The sequence below is a fragment of the Muscardinus avellanarius genome (assembly GCF_963383645.1).
Source record: "Muscardinus avellanarius genome assembly, chromosome: 3".
NCBI lineage: Eukaryota > Metazoa > Chordata > Mammalia > Rodentia > Gliridae > Muscardinus > Muscardinus avellanarius.
Window position 1 is genome coordinate 98257853 of NC_137788.1, and position 17134 is coordinate 98274986.

The 17134-nt window shown below is 47.3% G+C and overlaps 2 protein-coding genes across 4 annotated transcripts in view; one reads left to right on the top strand and one right to left on the bottom strand.

Annotated features, from left to right (window-relative positions):
• Positions 1-9267, bottom strand: part of GNAI3 (G protein subunit alpha i3) — a gene marked incomplete at both ends in the record, with an annotated part of 79297 nt that extends 70030 nt beyond the window's left edge. The window contains one exon of the mRNA XM_080691490.1: positions 9044-9267. Coding sequence (XP_080547616.1) covers positions 9044-9267 — 224 coding nt within the window. The remainder of the gene's footprint in view (positions 1-9043) is intronic.
• LOC308259900 (glutathione S-transferase Mu 1) lies at positions 9266-14159 on the top strand (the record flags this gene model as incomplete). 3 transcript variants are annotated; one of them, XM_080691226.1, is made up of 8 exons in its annotated part: positions 9266-9301; positions 9563-9638; positions 10055-10119; positions 10646-10727; positions 10819-10919; positions 11906-12001; positions 12081-12191; positions 14070-14159. In XM_080691226.1, 8 exons carry the CDS (start codon positions 9266-9268, stop codon positions 14157-14159), a joined length of 657 nt encoding a protein of 218 aa, XP_080547352.1. The 3 variants fall into 3 exon arrangements, with proteins under 3 accessions (XP_080547352.1, XP_080547353.1, XP_080547354.1); XM_080691227.1 differs by lacking the exon at positions 12081-12191; XM_080691228.1 differs by lacking the exons at positions 10646-10727; positions 10819-10919.
• Positions 14160-17134: the final 2975 nt, after the last annotated feature.

Genomic DNA, 17134 nt, shown 5'->3' on the forward strand with positions numbered 1-17134 from the left:
ATACATAGGACAGAAAATTGTAAAAGTATGCTGATGACTTGGTCTTTTTGGCCTGGTCTCCACCTACCCCACTGTTTCCCCGCCCTCTGAGACACCCTCATCCCCAGGGTTCCAGGTGTTCCGCCTAACAAGATGCAACCAGCCTGAGTAGAACCAAAAGCACAATCATCCTTTCCCAGAATTTGGTTTCCTACACCACTTATGTAGCCTGTTTCTCAATGAGAATTTCTGAGATTTCATCTTTCAGGATTTTAACACTGGGGATTTTAATCTTTTGGGACTGTGGTTTGGGGGTATTAGGGTTTAACAATGAAGATTTTAATCTTTTGGGATTGTGACTCTCAGGATCTTAGGGTTTGGGAATTTTAACATTCAGGATCATGGCTTTTGATGTCAATCGGCACCGCAGTTGGGTGGCTGTGGGTGCCTGGCCTGAAAGGGGAGCAGCTTTAGAGTGGAAGCTGGCCTGATAGTGTGTCGTGGGACCCGCCTCTGTGAGTGGATCACAGACTGAGCATCGCCTCTGCTGGCTGGACGAGATCTCCCGATTCCAGGCAGGCAAAATTAAACCAGTTTCTAAAGGAGGGACAAAAACTCAGGTTACTATATATAATTTTAATTTGTGCTTATTTTTTTGTGTGTGTGGGTCTGGGGACAGAACCCAGGAGCATTTGACCTCCAAGCTACACCTCCTGCCCTATTTTTTATTCTTTATTTTGGAACAGGGTCTCACTGAGTTGCAGAGGGCCTCACTAAGTAGCTGAGGCTGTCCACGAACCACGATCCTCTGGTCTCAGCCTCCCCAATGCTGGGATTACAAGTGTGCTTGTAGTAAGTGTAATAAGCACACCCAGCTTGTGCTTATTTATTAAAATGCAGTAGAGAAAATAACAAAATATGTCTTTGGATGCTAATTAGCACCTGAAAATTAGCTGGGTGCAGTGGCACACACCTGTAATCCCAGTTCTTGGGAGGCTGAGACAGGAGGATTGCAGGTTTGAGGTCAGTCTCAGAAACTTAGTGAAACTGTCTCAAAATAAAAAATAAAAAGGGCTGAGGGTGTAGCTCAGAGGTAGAATATCCCTTGGTTCAATACCCCGGTACAAAAAAACAAAAACAAAAAAACAGGCACAATGGCACACATCTGTAATCTCAGTGCTTGGGAGACTGAGACAGGAGGATAGGTTTGAGGCCAGCCTCAGCAATTTAGTGAGACTCTGTTTCAAAATAAAAGATAGAGGCCAGGCATGGTGGGGTTTGCTTATAATCCCAGTACTTGGGAGGCTGAGATAGGAGGATTGCAGGGCTGGGAGTATAATAGTTTGGAGGTAGAATACCCCTGTGTTTAATCAGTACCACAAATAAATAAATAAATAAGTAAATAAAGATGTACTCAGGCTGGGGTGTAGCTCAGGGATAGAATGAGCCCTTGGACTCAACCCCCAGTACCAAACAAAAAGATTTTTCTCCAAGATCAGGAACAAGACAGAGGGTGTGGAGTCTCAGCACTTCCATTCAACACAGCACTGAAGTCCTGGCGGAGGGATTGGGCAAACAGAAGTAATAAAGGCAGCCAATTGGAAAGAAAGAAGTAAAATTACATCTTTTTACAGATGACATAATAGATACAGATGATACATAGAGAACCCTAAAGAGTTTTTCAAATAAAACTTGTTAGAAGCCAGGCATGGTGGCGCACACTTGTAATCCTAGTACTTGGGAATCTGAGACACGAAGTATCGCAGGTTGAGAACAGTCTCAGAAAATAGTAAGATTTTCATTAACCTAGTAATACCCTGTTTCAAAATAAAAATGAAAAAATAGGGTTGGAGCCAGGCGCACGCTTGTAATCCCCGCGCTTGGGAGGCAGAGACAGGAGGATCGCGCAGGTTTGAAGCCAGCCGCGCACTGGCTTAGGAGACCCTGTTTCCAAATTAAAAAAATGTAAAAGGTCTGGAAGTGTATCCTAGAAGTAGAAGGGCTTCCAGGAACCCCAGTACCACAAAAAAAAAAAAAAAAAAAAAAATAGGGTTGGAAAGCCGGGCGTGGTGGCGCACGCTTGTAATCCTAGTACTTGGGAGGTTGAGACAGGAGGATTGCAGGTTTGTGGCCAGCTTCAGCAACTTGTGAGGCTTTCCGTAATTTAGAGAGACCCTGTTTCAAAATAAAGAATAAAATAATCAGGCTGGAGCCAGACATGGCGGCACACGCTTGTAATCCCAGCACTGGGGAGGCTGAGATCGGGTGGGTCGCAATTTGCAGACAACCTCAGCTACTTAGCAAGGCCCTTTGAAACTCAGTGAGACCCTGTTTAAAAAAAAAAAAAAGCTTAAAAAATAGGGCTGGGGGTGTAGCTCAGAAGTACAATGCCCCTGGGCTACATCCCCAACATCACACACACACACACACACACACACAAAATTGGGCTGGGAGTGGAGCTCAGAGGTAGAATGCCCTTGGATTCCATCCTGCCTACCAAAAATAAATAAATAAATAAATTTTAAAAAAAGAGCCAGGCGTGGTGGTGTACGCTTGTAATCCCCGCGCTTGGGAGGCTGAGACAGGAGGATCACGCAGGTTCGAAGCCTGCCTCAGCTGGTTTAAGAGACCCTGTTTCCAAATAAAATATAAAGTAGGTCTGGCAGTGTAGACCAGAGGTAGAAGGCCCCTGGGTTCCATCCCCAGTACCACCACAATAAATAAATAAATAAATAAATAAATAAATAAGAAATAAAAAAATAAAATAGGACTGGGGATATAACTTGGCAGTAGAATGCCCCTGGATCCAATTCCCAGTAACATACACACACGCACACACGCACACACACCTGTTAGAAGCTGAGTGTGGTGGAGTGCAGTGGGACAGTCTATAATCCTAGTACTTGGGAAGCTGAGACAGTAGGATCACAGGTTTGAGGACAGCCTCAACAACTTGGTGAGACTCTCAACAATCTAGATAGACCCTCTTTTAAAACAAAAAAATTTGCCAGGCGTGGTGGCACCTGCTTGTAATCCCCGCGCTTGGGAGGCTGAGACAGGAGGATCGCACAGGTTCAAACCCAGCCTCAGCTACTTAGTGAGGCTCTTGGCAATTTAGTGAGACCCTGTTCCAAATAAAATATAAAATAAGTCTGGGAGTATAGCCCGGAGGTAGAAAGCCCCTGGGTTCTACCTCCACTCACCAAAAAAAAAAATTTTCTTTTTAAATTTTACTTATTTATTGTGGGTCTGGGGATGGAACCCAGGGGCATTCGACCTCCGAGATACACCCCCTGCTCTAGTTTTTATTCTTTATTTTGAAACAGGGTCTCACTAAGTTTCAGAGGGCCTCACTAAGTAGCGGAGGCTGTCCATGAACAGCGATCCTCTGGGAATGCTGGGATTACAAGCATGCACCACCATACCTGGCAAAACAAAAGAATTTTTAAAAAGGGCTGGGTTAATAGAATTTTTTTGTTTCCCCCTCTCCTCAAATTATTCTGTTAACTCTCAGTGCTTTTCTCATATTCCTAAGCCATTTTGTTTGAAATTCCCTTGGATACTTCTGATGCAGTTTTACTTGTTCATATTTTAAAGTGCATGACAGACCTAAATTCACCCTTAAGCTGTAGACCACTGCAGAAATGAAACCCAGTTCTGATGGCTGAAAAAATGGTCCTCACTTGGGTCTGCCCGTTGGTGAGAGTGAGAGTGAGCAGGGGCTCACGGCAGGTGTGCACTGGGGTTCTGTGCCCGTTGGTGAGAGTGAGAGTGAGCAGGGGCTCACGGCAGGTGTGCACTGGGGTGTCTGTGCCTTGGGAACGCTTTGCAGATGAAGAGCTCTCAACCCTGACAAAACCCACGAGAACTAGATGACAGGCGAAAATAAAAATTTTAGCTTCTTTAACTGTTATCTAAGGAAAGAGCTGTAATAAAATTAGAACATTATTCAAGCACAGAAAACCAGAAGCCGAGAGAAATACGTTAGCTGACCATTGTGTTAAACAAAGCGGCATTTACTAAGAAAATTGCTCCTGTAATTACATAGGAAAGAGGCCTTGGGGAGGAATTCAGAAAGGCTATTTTTAACTGTCACAGACAAGCCTCAGATTCAAAAAGAGTGGAAAATTTTAGATGCTCATTTGCACGCTTAGGGTGACTGATTTACAATGTAAGTTATTTAAAACGGAGTTAGTAAAAATGCTTCCTGGTATTACTCATAATAGCAGGACTAAATTGGCAACAAGATCACATCAGCATTGGTAGGGCACTTTTACAGGTATTGCCAAGTACTTTTAAAAAACATGTTCTAGGCCAGGCGTGGTGGCGCACGCTTGTAATCCCCGCGCTTGGGAGGCAGAGACAGGAGGATCGCGCAGGTTCGAAGCCAGCCGCGTGCACTGGCTTAGGAGACCCTGTTTCCAAATTAAAAAAAATGTAAAAATAGGTCTGGGAGTGTAGCCCGGAGGTAGAAGGGCTTCCAGGAACCCCAGTACAACACCCCCCCCCCAAAAAAAAAAAAACAAAAACATGTTCTAGACGGGCGTGGTGGCGCACGCTTGTTATCCCAGCGCTTGGGAGGCTGAGACCAGAGTATCACACAAGTTTGAAGCCAGCCTCAGCTACTGAGTGAGGCTCTCAGCAACTGAGTGAGACCCTGTTTCCAAATAAAGTATAAAATAGGTCTGGGAGTATAGCCCGGAGGTAGAAAACCTCTGGGTTCCACCTCAAGTGCCACCAAAATAAATAAATAAATAAATAAATAATAAAAACATGTTCTAGCCAGGCATAGTGACTCATGCTTGTAATCCCAGTACTTGGGAGGCTGAGACAGGTAGGTCCCAGGTTCAAGACCATCCTCAACAATTTAGTGAGACTCTTAGCAACCCAGCAAGACCCTGTTTCAAAATAAAAAAGGACTAGGGTATAACTCGGAGGTAGAATGCCTCTGGATTCAATACCTACTAACACATACTCAAACACACAGACACCAAAAACAAACACAAACAAAAAATCCTATTCTACTGCCAACAATCCTATCCTAGTACATCTAAATACAGGAAGCAGGGCCCTCGTTCAAACCTCTAAATAAACTTTATACATTATTTTATTAATTTATATTATTTATACAATATAATGAATATATGTATATTCATTATTTCTTTGGTTTTGTTTTCCAACCTGAAACTCCTTTCTATTTTTTTGTGGGTCTGGGGATGAAACCCAGGGGCATTTGACCTCCGAGCCACACCCCCTGCTCTATTTTTATTCTTTATTTTGAAACAGGGTCTCACTGAGTTGCAGAGGGCCTCACTAAATAGCTGAGGCTGTCCGCGAACTGCAATCCTCCAGTCTCAGCCTCCTGAAAACTGGGATTACAAGCGTGCGCCACCATGCCCAGCTCTTTATTCTTTATTTTGAAAGAGGGTCTCACTAAGTAGCTGAGACTGGCTATGAACCTGGATCCTGCTGTCTCAGCCTCCCGAATGCTGGGATTACAAACCTGCACCACCACGCCCAGCTTCTTTTATCTTTCTAATAATGACAGAGACACTCATTTTACTGATATTGTTAGAAGAAAATCTATAACATTTTTCTTTTTTTGTGTGTGTGGTACTGGGGATGGAACCCAGGGACATTCTACCTCTGAGCTACACTCCCAGCCCTATATCCTCAAACCGTGATCCTCCTGTCTCAGCCTCCCAAATGCTGGGATTACAAGTGTGCACCAGCACGTCCAGTTTAACATTTGTCTTATACTTCCAAAGTTTACTTTCTTTATGCATAATCCTTGGGAAAAATAGAGAAAAAGAATGGAATTTTGTTTATTTATTTATTTATTTATTTATTTACTACCTCCGGGCTACACTCTCAGACCCATTTTATATTTTATTTGGAAACAGGGTCTCTTAAACCAGCTGAGGCTGGCTTTGAACCTGTGTGATCCTCCTGTCTCAGCCTTCCAAGCGCTGGGATTACAAGCGTGTGCCACCATGCCCCGCTAAAAGAATGGAATTTTAAAGCTAAAATTAACAAAGCTCTCTTATACCCCAGTGTCCTAAAATGTTGCCATTAGCTTTAATGAGTTTAAAATCAACCCTCTCTGGGGCTCTCAGATGATCTCCTTATGAATTAATAAGAGCTGGGCCATGTGTTTGAAGACTCCACCATCAGTCAGAGTTTATGCTACTACAGTGAAATCTGCTTAAAATGGCCAAGGACAATAAATACCTCCAGATTTGTCCTGACAGATACTAGCTGACTGCCACCACCTGCCTATATCTGAATCAGCACATTCCATTCTTTGGGAAAGACATGAGAAAAACTGCCTTTGGACCTCATTAAAAAGGCTTTTATCAGGCAATGTTAAAACTGATAGTGGGGAAACTCCAAAGTACTGATCCTTACGTTAATATTTCTCAGCTCAAAAGATATATTACATCATCAATTCCAACCTTCACTCTTGCAACTTTTTCTTTTTTTTTTTTTTTGGCACTGGAGGTTGAACCTAGGCATTCTACCTCTGAGCTACACCCTAGTTCTATTTTAATTTTTAATTTTTAATTTTTGCAGTACTGGTGATGGAACCCAGGGGAATTATACCTCTGAACCACACCCCAGCCCTATTTTTAAAAATTCTTTCTTTCTTTCCTTCCTTTTTTAAATTTTTTATTGGTGCACTATAGTCATATGTCTTAGTGGAGTACAAGATGGTGGAGGCATACATGCACACATCGCCCAATTAGCCCTTACCCAATTCCCGCCCCATTTTCTCCCCCTTCCTCCTTTTAATGTTTGGCTTAGTGATTGACTTTGATATTTTTGTTAATGTACATCATGAACATTAGAGAATTTCCCTCTTCCCCCCTCCCTTCCCCCTCAGTCAGGTCGCCTTATTTGCTCATCTATAGTTTCTCCTTCTTTGTCTAGAGTTCCTCCTATGACCCATTTTCTCCCTAGCTTCTGCATATTAGGGAGAGCATCCATTTTCTTATATTTTGCGACTGATTAATCTCACTTAGCATAATGTTCTCCAGTTCCATCCATTTCCCTGTGATGATGTAACTGTGTTTTTCTTTATGGCTGAGTAAAATTCCATTGTGTACATATCCCATAGTTTTGTAGTCCATTCATCTGTTGATGGACATCTTGGCTGGTTCCATAGTTTGGCAATTATGAATTGTGCAGCTATGAACATAGATCATACATTAGTTTGGTACTTTGGTTTCCATTCTTTTGAGTAGATATCCAGAAATGGTATTGCTGGATCATATGGTAAGTTTGTTCCCACTTTTCTCAGGATCCTCCATACTGTTTTCCAAAGTGGTTGCACTAATTTTCAATCCCACCAACAATGTATTAGAGTTCCCACTTCTCCACATCCTCACCAGCATTTGTTGTTTTTTGTATTTTGAATGATTGCCATTCTAGTTGGAGTTAGGTGAAATCTCAGGGTAGTTTGATTTGCATATCTCTGAGTCAGTTATAGGCTGCCAACAGGTAAAACCATGTCCATAAAAAGCAAATTCAGAGCCAGGCATGGTGACGCACACTTTCATTCCCAGTACTTGGGAGGCTGAGACAGGAGGATCGCAGGTTTGCAGCCAGCCTCAGCAATTTTTGAGGCCCTCCACAACTTAGTGAGACCCTGTTTCAAAATAAAGAAGAAAAAAGCAGCCGGGCGTGGTGACGCACGCTTGTAATCCCAGCATTTGGGAGGCTGAAACCGGAAGATCGTGGTTCACAGACAGCCTCAGCTACTTAGTTGAGGCCCTCTGTAATTCAGTGAGACCCTGTTTCAAAATAAAGAATATAAAATAGGGTAGGGGGTGTAGCTCGGAGGTCAAATGCCCTGGGTTCCATCTTCAGACCCGCAAAAAATAAAATAAATAAATAACAGGGCTAGGGGTGTAGCTTGGAAGTAGAATATCCCTGGGTTCAATCCCCAGTCCTGCCCCCCCCCCAAAAAAAAAGCAAAAGCAAATGTAGGCCCAGGCATGGTGGCACAGTACTTGGGAGGATCCTCCTGAAACAGGAGGATCACAAGTTTGAGGCCAGCCTCAGTAATTTTGTAAGACCCTCAACAACTTAATGAGACCCTGTTTCAAAATAAAAAAAAATCTGGGTATGGTGAGGCACACTTGTAATCCTATCTGGGAGGATATGTAATCATATCTGGGAGGCTGAGAGAGGAAGATTGCAGGTTCATAGCCAGCTCCAGCTACTTAGTGAGGCCCTCAGCAACTTAGTGAGATCCTGTTTCAAAATAAATAATAAAAAATCAGGCTGGGGATGTAGCTTGGAGGTAGAATGCCCTTGAGTTTCATCCTCGGTACTGCAAATAAATGAAGAAATAAATAAATAGCCAGTTGTGGTGGCACATGTAATCCCAGTACTTGGGAGGCTGAGACAGAAGAATCACAGGTTTGAGGACAGCCTCAGCAAGTAGTGATACTCTCATCAACTTAGTAAGAACCTGTTTTAAGATGAAAATTAAAAAAAATAGGGCTGGGGTGTAGCTTGGTGGTGGAATGCCCCGAGTTCAATCCCCAGTACTACATAACCAACTAACTAGTAAAATTAAAAAAGAATGAAATAGGACTGAGGTCTAGAAGGCGCTGAGCTGTAACCAATCAGCTTGTTTCTGTATGTCACTTCCTTTTTCTGACCGTAAATATTGCCGTTTATATATGTATATATTTTACACATATAGACGATATAAGTGTATACGTGTGCACACACACGCGCTTGTATTTTATACTGGAATGGCGGGGGGCATTTGCAATTAGGACTGCACTCTGCCAGCTGCAGCAACATCTCCGAGTCACACAGATCCGCGGAGCCTTGCAAACCATCTGGCTTACATGATTTAAAGGGCATGAAGTGCCGAATTAGAACTTTCAGCTTCGGGGCGCCCTTTATGGCCGGACCCTGGGCAGCCTGGGCGTCCTACAACCCGCGGGGCTTGACAAGCTAGGGGCAGAGCGTGGAGAGGGCGAGGAGGGGGCTCTGTACTCTCTACCACCGCCAGCCAAGGTCCCGCCCATGCCGAGGCCCCGCCCACCCACAGAGGGGCGGGACCGTGGGCGGGGCCGGAGGTGGGGCCCCTTCGCGCTCTTCCGGTTGATTGGGCGGAAACTCAGCAGCGCTGACCTCGGGGTGTGATTCTCTGGAGACCTGGAGAGATGGGCTGTGCTGCTTAAAAGCGGCTCCGCTGGCTCGCACAGGGCTAGGGTGCAGTCTCCGCTCAGCCCCACGGAGGCCAGTCTGCTCAGTCCACAGCACCATGCCGATGACCCTGGGGTACTGGGACATCCGTGGGGTGAGCGGGGAGTCTTGCTGGAGAGGGCTTGGCGCGGGGCACGTGGGGGCGGGTTCCAGGAGATGGATCCTCTTCAGGACTTGCTGGAGCCCCCTGCCCGTCCGTGTCAGCACCAGCAGCTCACACACGCGCGAGCTCCTGTACGCTCCCTGTTTTTTTTGCGCTCGTGCTTGGGAGTAGGGTTGTTAGAGGAGGTGAAGTCACACAGCCCAACCTGTGTGACTCTTCACAACCCTGACCTCTGGCACCACCCTCTCCCAGCTGGCTCATGCCATCCGCCTGCTCCTGGAATACACAGATTCAAGCTATGAGGAGAAGAGATACACCATGGGGGATGGTAAGGGCACCGTGCTGGTCAGTCCCTTGTCTGCTCCTGCTGATTGATGCCCAATAGCCCCTGCCAGGCCACCTGTCGCTCAGCCTGCAGGCCTCCCGCATCTGGACCTGCCCCTTCTCAAACCCTTGAGGGTGTGGTGGGGTCTTTCAAGGCAGGTTGCTGGAGTGCAGCGCTAAGGTCTCCTCTGTCATGGGGTGGGGTCCCCTCAGCACTTGCCTCAGTCTTTTGTAAGCCTTGGTCATGGGCTGTCCATGGCCCTTATAGGCATTCTTTACTCCTGCAGCCATGGAATGTGAGACTGGGCGGCCAGATCGCAGGTCCACTGTCTGGGTCTTGTCTCATCCTTGGGAGGGTCCCAGGGGAAGGAGGGTGGGACTTAGGGGAGGTTTGCTTTCACTTTGTCTTCTCCACCACAGCTCCCGACTATGACAGAAGCCAGTGGCTGACTGAGAAATTCAAGCTGGGCCTGGACTTTCCCAATGTAGGTGCAGGTTTGGGGAAAGTGAAGGATCCCTACCTCATCTCCTTATCCAGCTTGGGGGTAGGGTTGTTAGAGGAGGTGACATCACACAGTCCATCCTTTTGAATCAATGCTTCTGCTCAATTACTCTCATTTTTTTCTTTTTTCTTTTTTTTTGTAGTACTGAGGGGGGAAGCAAGGGGCTTTTCTACCTCCGGGCTATACTCCCAGACCTATTTTATACTTTATTTGGAAAGAGGGTCTCACTAAGTTGCTGAGAGCCTCACTAAGCAGCTGAACCTGTGCGATCTTCCTGTCTCAGCCTCCTGTCTCAGCTGGGATTGCAAATGTGTGCCATCATGCCCTGCAATTACTCTCATTTCTGATTGTCTACACTGCCTTTCTTGATGGACTATGTGCCCGCTCATTTATTCAAGAGCTCAGCATGGCCAACTAGAGTGAGCACTGGGTCTCACATGTGCCCTGACTCAGGGAGGGGCTGCTAGCACCTGGATTCCCACCTGACCTTCTCTGGCTGTCCGTGCAGCTGCCCTACTTGATTGACGGGACTCACAAGCTTACCCAGAGCAACGCCATCCTGCGCTACATCGCCCGCAAGCACAAGCTGTGTGAGTGGGGCCGGCTGCAGGGTGAGGGTGAGGGGGTGTTTGGCTGAGGGGGAGGGATGCTGAGGGTGGGTCTGTGTTGTGTGGGCTACAGGTGGAGAGACAGAAGAGGAGATGATTCGCGTGGACATTTTGGAGAACCAGGCTATGGATGTCTCCAATCAACTGGCAGGAGTCTGCTATAGCCCAGACTTTGTGAGTCCTTTCATGTGCCCGGCTGGGCTGAACCAGACAGAGCTTGGATCAGAATCCAGGACTCCTAGATTCCCATGAGCGTGTGTCTAGTTTTTCTTGATAAAGCTGCCTGTCCTCTAGGCTATTCCCTGTGCTGCCAGCAGTGCTCCTCAGAACACCTGACAGTATCAAGTGAACATTATTATTCAGCTTCCTCCCAACCTAGAGCACAGTCCAGGCTCCCCAGGGTAGAAATTCACTTCCTGTAAAGTAAAATAATATTTTCAGAAATCTCTGCACTTCTGGCCTCTGCCATGAGCCCTCTCATAGCTGGTTCATGCCATGCATCTACTTATGAAATACACACAATCTGTAGAAAAAGTTCAAAATTTTGGACTGTCATGGGATCCTCGAGTTCAATCTCTGCTCAGGTATTTTCCGGTTTAGTCCCCTTAGTACCTGAAAAAGCAGCAAATTATCCCAATAGAAAGCTCATATCTCTGCTCTTCCCCCACTTTCCTTTCAGTATCAGATACCCCTCACTTTATGGGAAAAACTCAAATGTGTATTTCATTCTTCTGGAACTTTCTAGGTTAGAACGTTTGTCTTCTCTCCTGGGTTCTTTTAGTTCTCGCTGCTTTGATTTCACCTACCATCAAGTGCAGAGCCTGCCGGGTGCTAACAGTCCTCAGTGGGTCGGGCTCGCAGGAAATGGTTTGGACATCAGTAGCGATGGTGTCCCATCAGGGACAGTACCTTATTCTTCTCTGACTTTCTATCCCCTCTGAAGGATGGGGTTGAGAATCCAGAAGGAATTTAATATATGCCGATATATTAAATAGAAGCCTGGACAGTGACTTGGTCCTCATCTTAGGGGAGGATGGGTACTTACTTGTGGCCAGCGGGGGCCGTGCACAGCACTGGTGACCTAGTCGTTCTGCTGGCAAGCTGGCCCCTCTGTCTGGGAGCTTGTGTCTGAGGGTGGTGACAGCTCTTTTGTGTCTCAGGAGAAACTGAAGCCAGAGTACTTAGAGGGAATCCCTGAGAAGATGAAGCTTTTCTCACAGTTCCTGGGGAAGCAGCCATGGTTCGCAGGGGACAAGGTAAAGGGAAGGAATCGGGCTGTCGTTGTTGCAGGGCGCAGAGTTCTCTGTCCCCCTTCTCATCCTTGGCCTTTTGCAGATCACCTATGTGGATTTCCTCACTTACGATGTCCTGGACCTGCACCGTATATTTGAGCCCAAGTGCCTGGACGCCTTCCCGAACCTGAAGGACTTCATGTCCCGTGTTGAGGTGACACCCTGCATCCTCCTTCCTCTTGGTGTTCAACCTTTCCTTCTCTTTCCACGATGCTTTCCTAGCCCTGGAGCTGAGATGAAGGATAACTGGCATCTGCTGAGCACAGGCTTTCCGCCAGGACCTGTGCTCAGCGTCTAACATCTGTTGTTCGAATATATCACTGTAACATTGCTATAGAGAGGATAGAGTTATCGGGCCCACTGAACAGATAAGGAAGCGGAGGCTGTTGAGGCGAAGGCATTTTGCTCAAGATCCCAGTGCCAGTGGGCGCTGTGCTGGGCTCCCTGTCAGCCTCTGGTTTCCAAGGGCACTGGTCCATGGATATCTGTTTTGTGTTAAAGGAAAAGTGTAGGGCCCTGGTGCAGCCTGGGTTTCCTGGCCCAGGACCCAGTGGAGGAGGCAGAGGGTGTCAGCAGTGTGGGTGCAGCTGGTGGGAGGAGGGCTGAGGCCGGGCTGGATTGATGAGAAGTATGAAGAGGCAGACAGTACTTATGCATGCCCCATCTTAGGACTCGCTGGGACCCCCGGGGTGCGCACGTGGATGTCCCTGTTGGAGGATTTATCCTGAAGTGCTCTTGGTGTGGGACTTTCCTTCCCGCTTTTCCCCTCTGCTCTTCACAGCATCCTATGTTTTGTCTGTGCATAAGGGTCGTACATTTCCACTGACACTCTCCCGTGTTAGGTGCAGTGTCAGGCCGAGTGGGACGTGCACAGATGCCACCCATCCTAGGACTCAGAGCAGCAGGGGACAGCTAGAATGTCAGGTGCCTGTGGAACCATCTAGGTGTTGGGAGCACAGGCTGGGCCTCACCCACAGCTCATCACGGGTCACCCCAAGTCCACCTGCTTGATACCAACAAGCCCTGTGGAAACTTGGGAATTAGAGGCATTAATGCAGCAGGCTTTTCACCCTGGAATCTGTTTTCCTTTCCCTTTTTTCTGCTAGTTCTCATTGGCTCAGGTTCTGGTGTAGGCTGAGCATCGTAGGTATTCTGCAGAGGGTGGCTTAAGCCTGCGTAGGGGAAGAGGTGTGAGCTTGGCCCTTTGGGTACAGGCAACGCTGAGTTTTACTGAATCCTTTAGAGGTTATCTGGGCAGTCACTGTCCTGGGGGAGAAAGCAGAAAGCATACCAGGATTTTATATGGCCTCGTCTTGTGTATCAGGGCTGGAGATGAGGCAGGTCAGGGAACAGTCAGATTGGAATCTGGTGCCAGACGGAGAAGTTTGGGCTTCTGCTTCAGGGGAATGATTAGAGCTGCCTGGTCCATTCTTTGCGGTTCCACTTCCATCATCCAGGTTTTGCCAAGTCACTGGGTGAGCCCTCTGGGATCCCTTCCAGTATGCCCCTTTGTCCCTAGATCCTCAGTGTGCAGGAGGCAAGCAGGAGCCTGCCTGTGAGTAAGAAGGATGTTTGTGCAGACAAGAGCAGCAGTGCTTCCTGTGCGAAGGGCAGGAGCGGAAGGTGATGGAGAGCCCAGAATCAGAGCTAGAGCAGGCTGCATCCAGCCCTGTCCCACTCACAGCTGCATGAGCATGAGGAAGGCGCGTAACCTTCCTGTACCTCAGTTTCCCTCCCAGTAACTGATGATGATAGAACTGATCTTTCAGAGTTGTTGAGGGATTTTTCTAAACTTACATTGTAGTCTCTGGAGGATGGAAAGGCCCCAGTACAGTGTCAGGTCACCCCAGTCGGAGTCCTTACTCTAAGGTAGGAGGTGAGGTAAAGGAATTTGAGAAGTTACCTTAGCAGAGCTGGGTCTGACCGACTGTCCTGTGCTCAGCACTGGAGTCCACCTAAAGCTGCCCCTGGAGTGGGCTGCGCCAGCCCCTGGGCAGCGGCCTGAGCTCCTGCCTCCTCTCTCCACTCACAGGGCCTGAAGAAGATCTCAGCCTACATGAAGTCCAGCCGTTTCCTCCCAGGACCTCTGTACACAAAAGTGGCCACGTGGGGCAACAAGTAGGACCTTGAAAGGACAGGAGAGGGGAGTCGAGCCCATCCTCCTCCAGCTGCCCAGGACCCTGGGGAGTAGCCGGAGCCCCACAGCCCTGCGCCACCTTCCTGTTCCTTTTTTCATCCCCTTCTCATACCAAGGCCTGAGTGGGCCTCCCACTAGTCCCTGTCCTGCTCAGGCCCTTTAAAGCCTCGCCTCATCCTCCTTCATCAGCCTCCCCTGCTAAGGTTACCCTGTCCTAATAATAGATTGTCCACTAATGCCAGCCTGACCATCGTGCCAGGCAGTGGCTGTGTCTACTTTGAGGACACTGCCCGCTGCCCCTTGGAGCTCAGCTCTGGCCGAGGGGCAGTGTGGCCCGGTGTGTGGCCCTGCTCTGCGGTGACACCCACCACAGCCTGTCTCGCCCTAGTCTTGCTCTGGCTTATTCTCCCTACGCTGCCCACTGCCACTGCTGCTTCCTGGGGACTGGCCGGTGTCCCTGGCAGTGGCTGGGTTCACAGGGACCGTGGCTGGCAGGAGGGGTTGGATACTTCTGGGATCCGTCTGTTGCACCCTCGGAGCAGGCCGCCCAGGACACTAGAGAGCAAGGCCGCCCCTTCCTGGGCCTGGACTGTCCCTTTCTCCTGCAGGCTTTCCACGGGAGGCAGGGCCGTGGGGCTCAGTGAGCAGGGATGGGGGCTGGAGTCCCCAGCAGGACAGCCCAGGCCTCCTGGCCTGTCACGGCGTGGTGCACCACGTGAGTTGGTGTCCAGCATCGTGCCTTCAAGATGTCTTCCCTGGCCGCTGCACAGCTGCCATCCAATCATCTTTCTTTGTTAACCCCTGGCCTCACTGGGCCTGTGAAATAAATGTCTTCAGCACAACTGAAAAAGTCTTAGCCTGGTGGTGTGTGACTAAGCCTCATGGTGTAGGATTGTTGGTGGACCTTGAGTCTTCAGATGGACTTACTCCTTTCTGGACCTGAGCATGGCTGATGAGAAGCCTCCAGAGTCAGACTTGAATCCCTCTGTGGATGGTCTCTGTGCTTACGATGGCCTCCTTTGTCCTCTGAGGTCCGCAGAGGCCTGCCTGGGACCCATGGGCAGACATCCTCGCACTTAACCCCTTTGCACGTATGCTAGCAGAGGCTTCAGATGGTTCATTAATCATCATTTCTTTACCTGCATTGCAACTTCCTGAAGTAATTCTACTTTTCATGGTGCTGGGGATTGAACCCAGGGCCTTACATGTGCTAGGCAAGCATTGTACCATTGAGCTCTAACCCCAGCCCTTTTTAATTTCTTTTGAGACAGTATATGGCTACATTGCCCAGTCTGTCTTTTAACTTGTGATTCTTCTGCTTCAGTGTCCATAGTATCTAGGATTACAGGAGTGATTCACTGCCCAGCCCCTGAAATAATTTTAAAGTAAACTGTAGAATGAGTTTCAGAAGAAGCTTCAAAAGGCGTTTCTAGCAGTTCAGTGATTCTCATCCATGGTACTAGAATGGGTTGATTAGTGTGTGTAGGTGTCTCTCAGCTTTTTGCCTCTATAGCAAAATACCTGAAATAATGAACTTATAAAGCCAAAAAGGTTTATTTTGGATCACAGGTTTGGAGGTTCCAGCCCATGATCAGGAGGACTCTGCTTTCAGGCTTCTTGGGTGTGGAGGAGGCAAACTGTAATGCCTGGGGCTATGAGATAGAGTCAACTGCTCAATTTGTAGCTTGGAAACAAAAGCAAACAAAGAACTAGAGCCCCATAATCTCTTTTTAGGACATGCCCTTAAGACCTATATACCTCTTACCCCATCTCCTAACAGTTCCACCACCTCCCAATAGCACCATCCAGGTTAGCCTTCGAGCCTTTAACATGTGACCCTTGGGTGAATTCAGGGTCAAACAATTGCAGTAGGCATTCTGGGAAGGCTCAGGTTGGAGATACTATTGTTAATCAAGAAAGTTTTCTCACCTAAAAGCTGTATTTCCAGAAATATATCTCCAAAAAAGTGTGTGTGTGTGTGTGTGTGTGTGTGTGTGTGTGTGTGTGTGTGTGAAGACTTATATAGATATTTCCCCAAAGTGAATATCGAAATGGCTAATAAGCATATGAAGACAGGGTATCTAGTCACTAGAATGGCAAACATTTAGCAGGCTAGCAATACTTGGAGAATTGATGGAGTAGTTGGAACTCATACTGTGCTGGCGGGACAACCTTTTTTGAATACTGGCAACTGGTAAATACATATCTTTATGACTCAGGACACCCTCCCAACAAGGATGAGTGCTTTTGTCTTTCAAAAGGTGCAGAAGACGTACAATAAAATTGAAAGCAGCTTTATATTAAATAGTCCACAACTGACAATACAGAGCCCATCAACTGATGAACTATAGCTCATTAATATATTTCCGTTATTCATGCCATACAATGGTATGCTACAATTAAATGCTAATGTTACACGCAACACGGATGAGCCTTGAAGTCAGAATCGTTGCTAAAAAGAATCCAGACACACAAAAAAGTACATCATTCCACTTGCACAAACATCAGATGACTGGTGACTTTGACAGGGAGGGAAGGTTGCCATTGGTGGGAACTTGAAGGGTGCTGGAAATGTTCCCTCCCCATCTTAAAATGAGTGATTACCTAAAATATACAAATGTCAAAAGCTGTAGAGATGTCCACCTATGCATACCTCGGTGAAAATGTGCATGTATTCTGTGTCGTATGTTACTTGTGCTTGTGCTTACTGTGTTCTTCCCCCGTATTGTGTCAGGAGGGCATGTGTTTTTCTCTCCTTGTTTACTGGTTTTTGAGGTACTTGAGTAATACCGAGGACAGCTTCTCAGTAGAGCAGTGCTCCTTCTATATGTAGTAGCATCACTTCAAATTCTCTCTTTTTTTTTATGGTACTGGAAATTGAACCTGGGTGCATCCTACCTCCAAGCGACACCCCCAGCCCTATTTTATTTTATTTTTAAATTTCAAAACAGGGTTTTGGG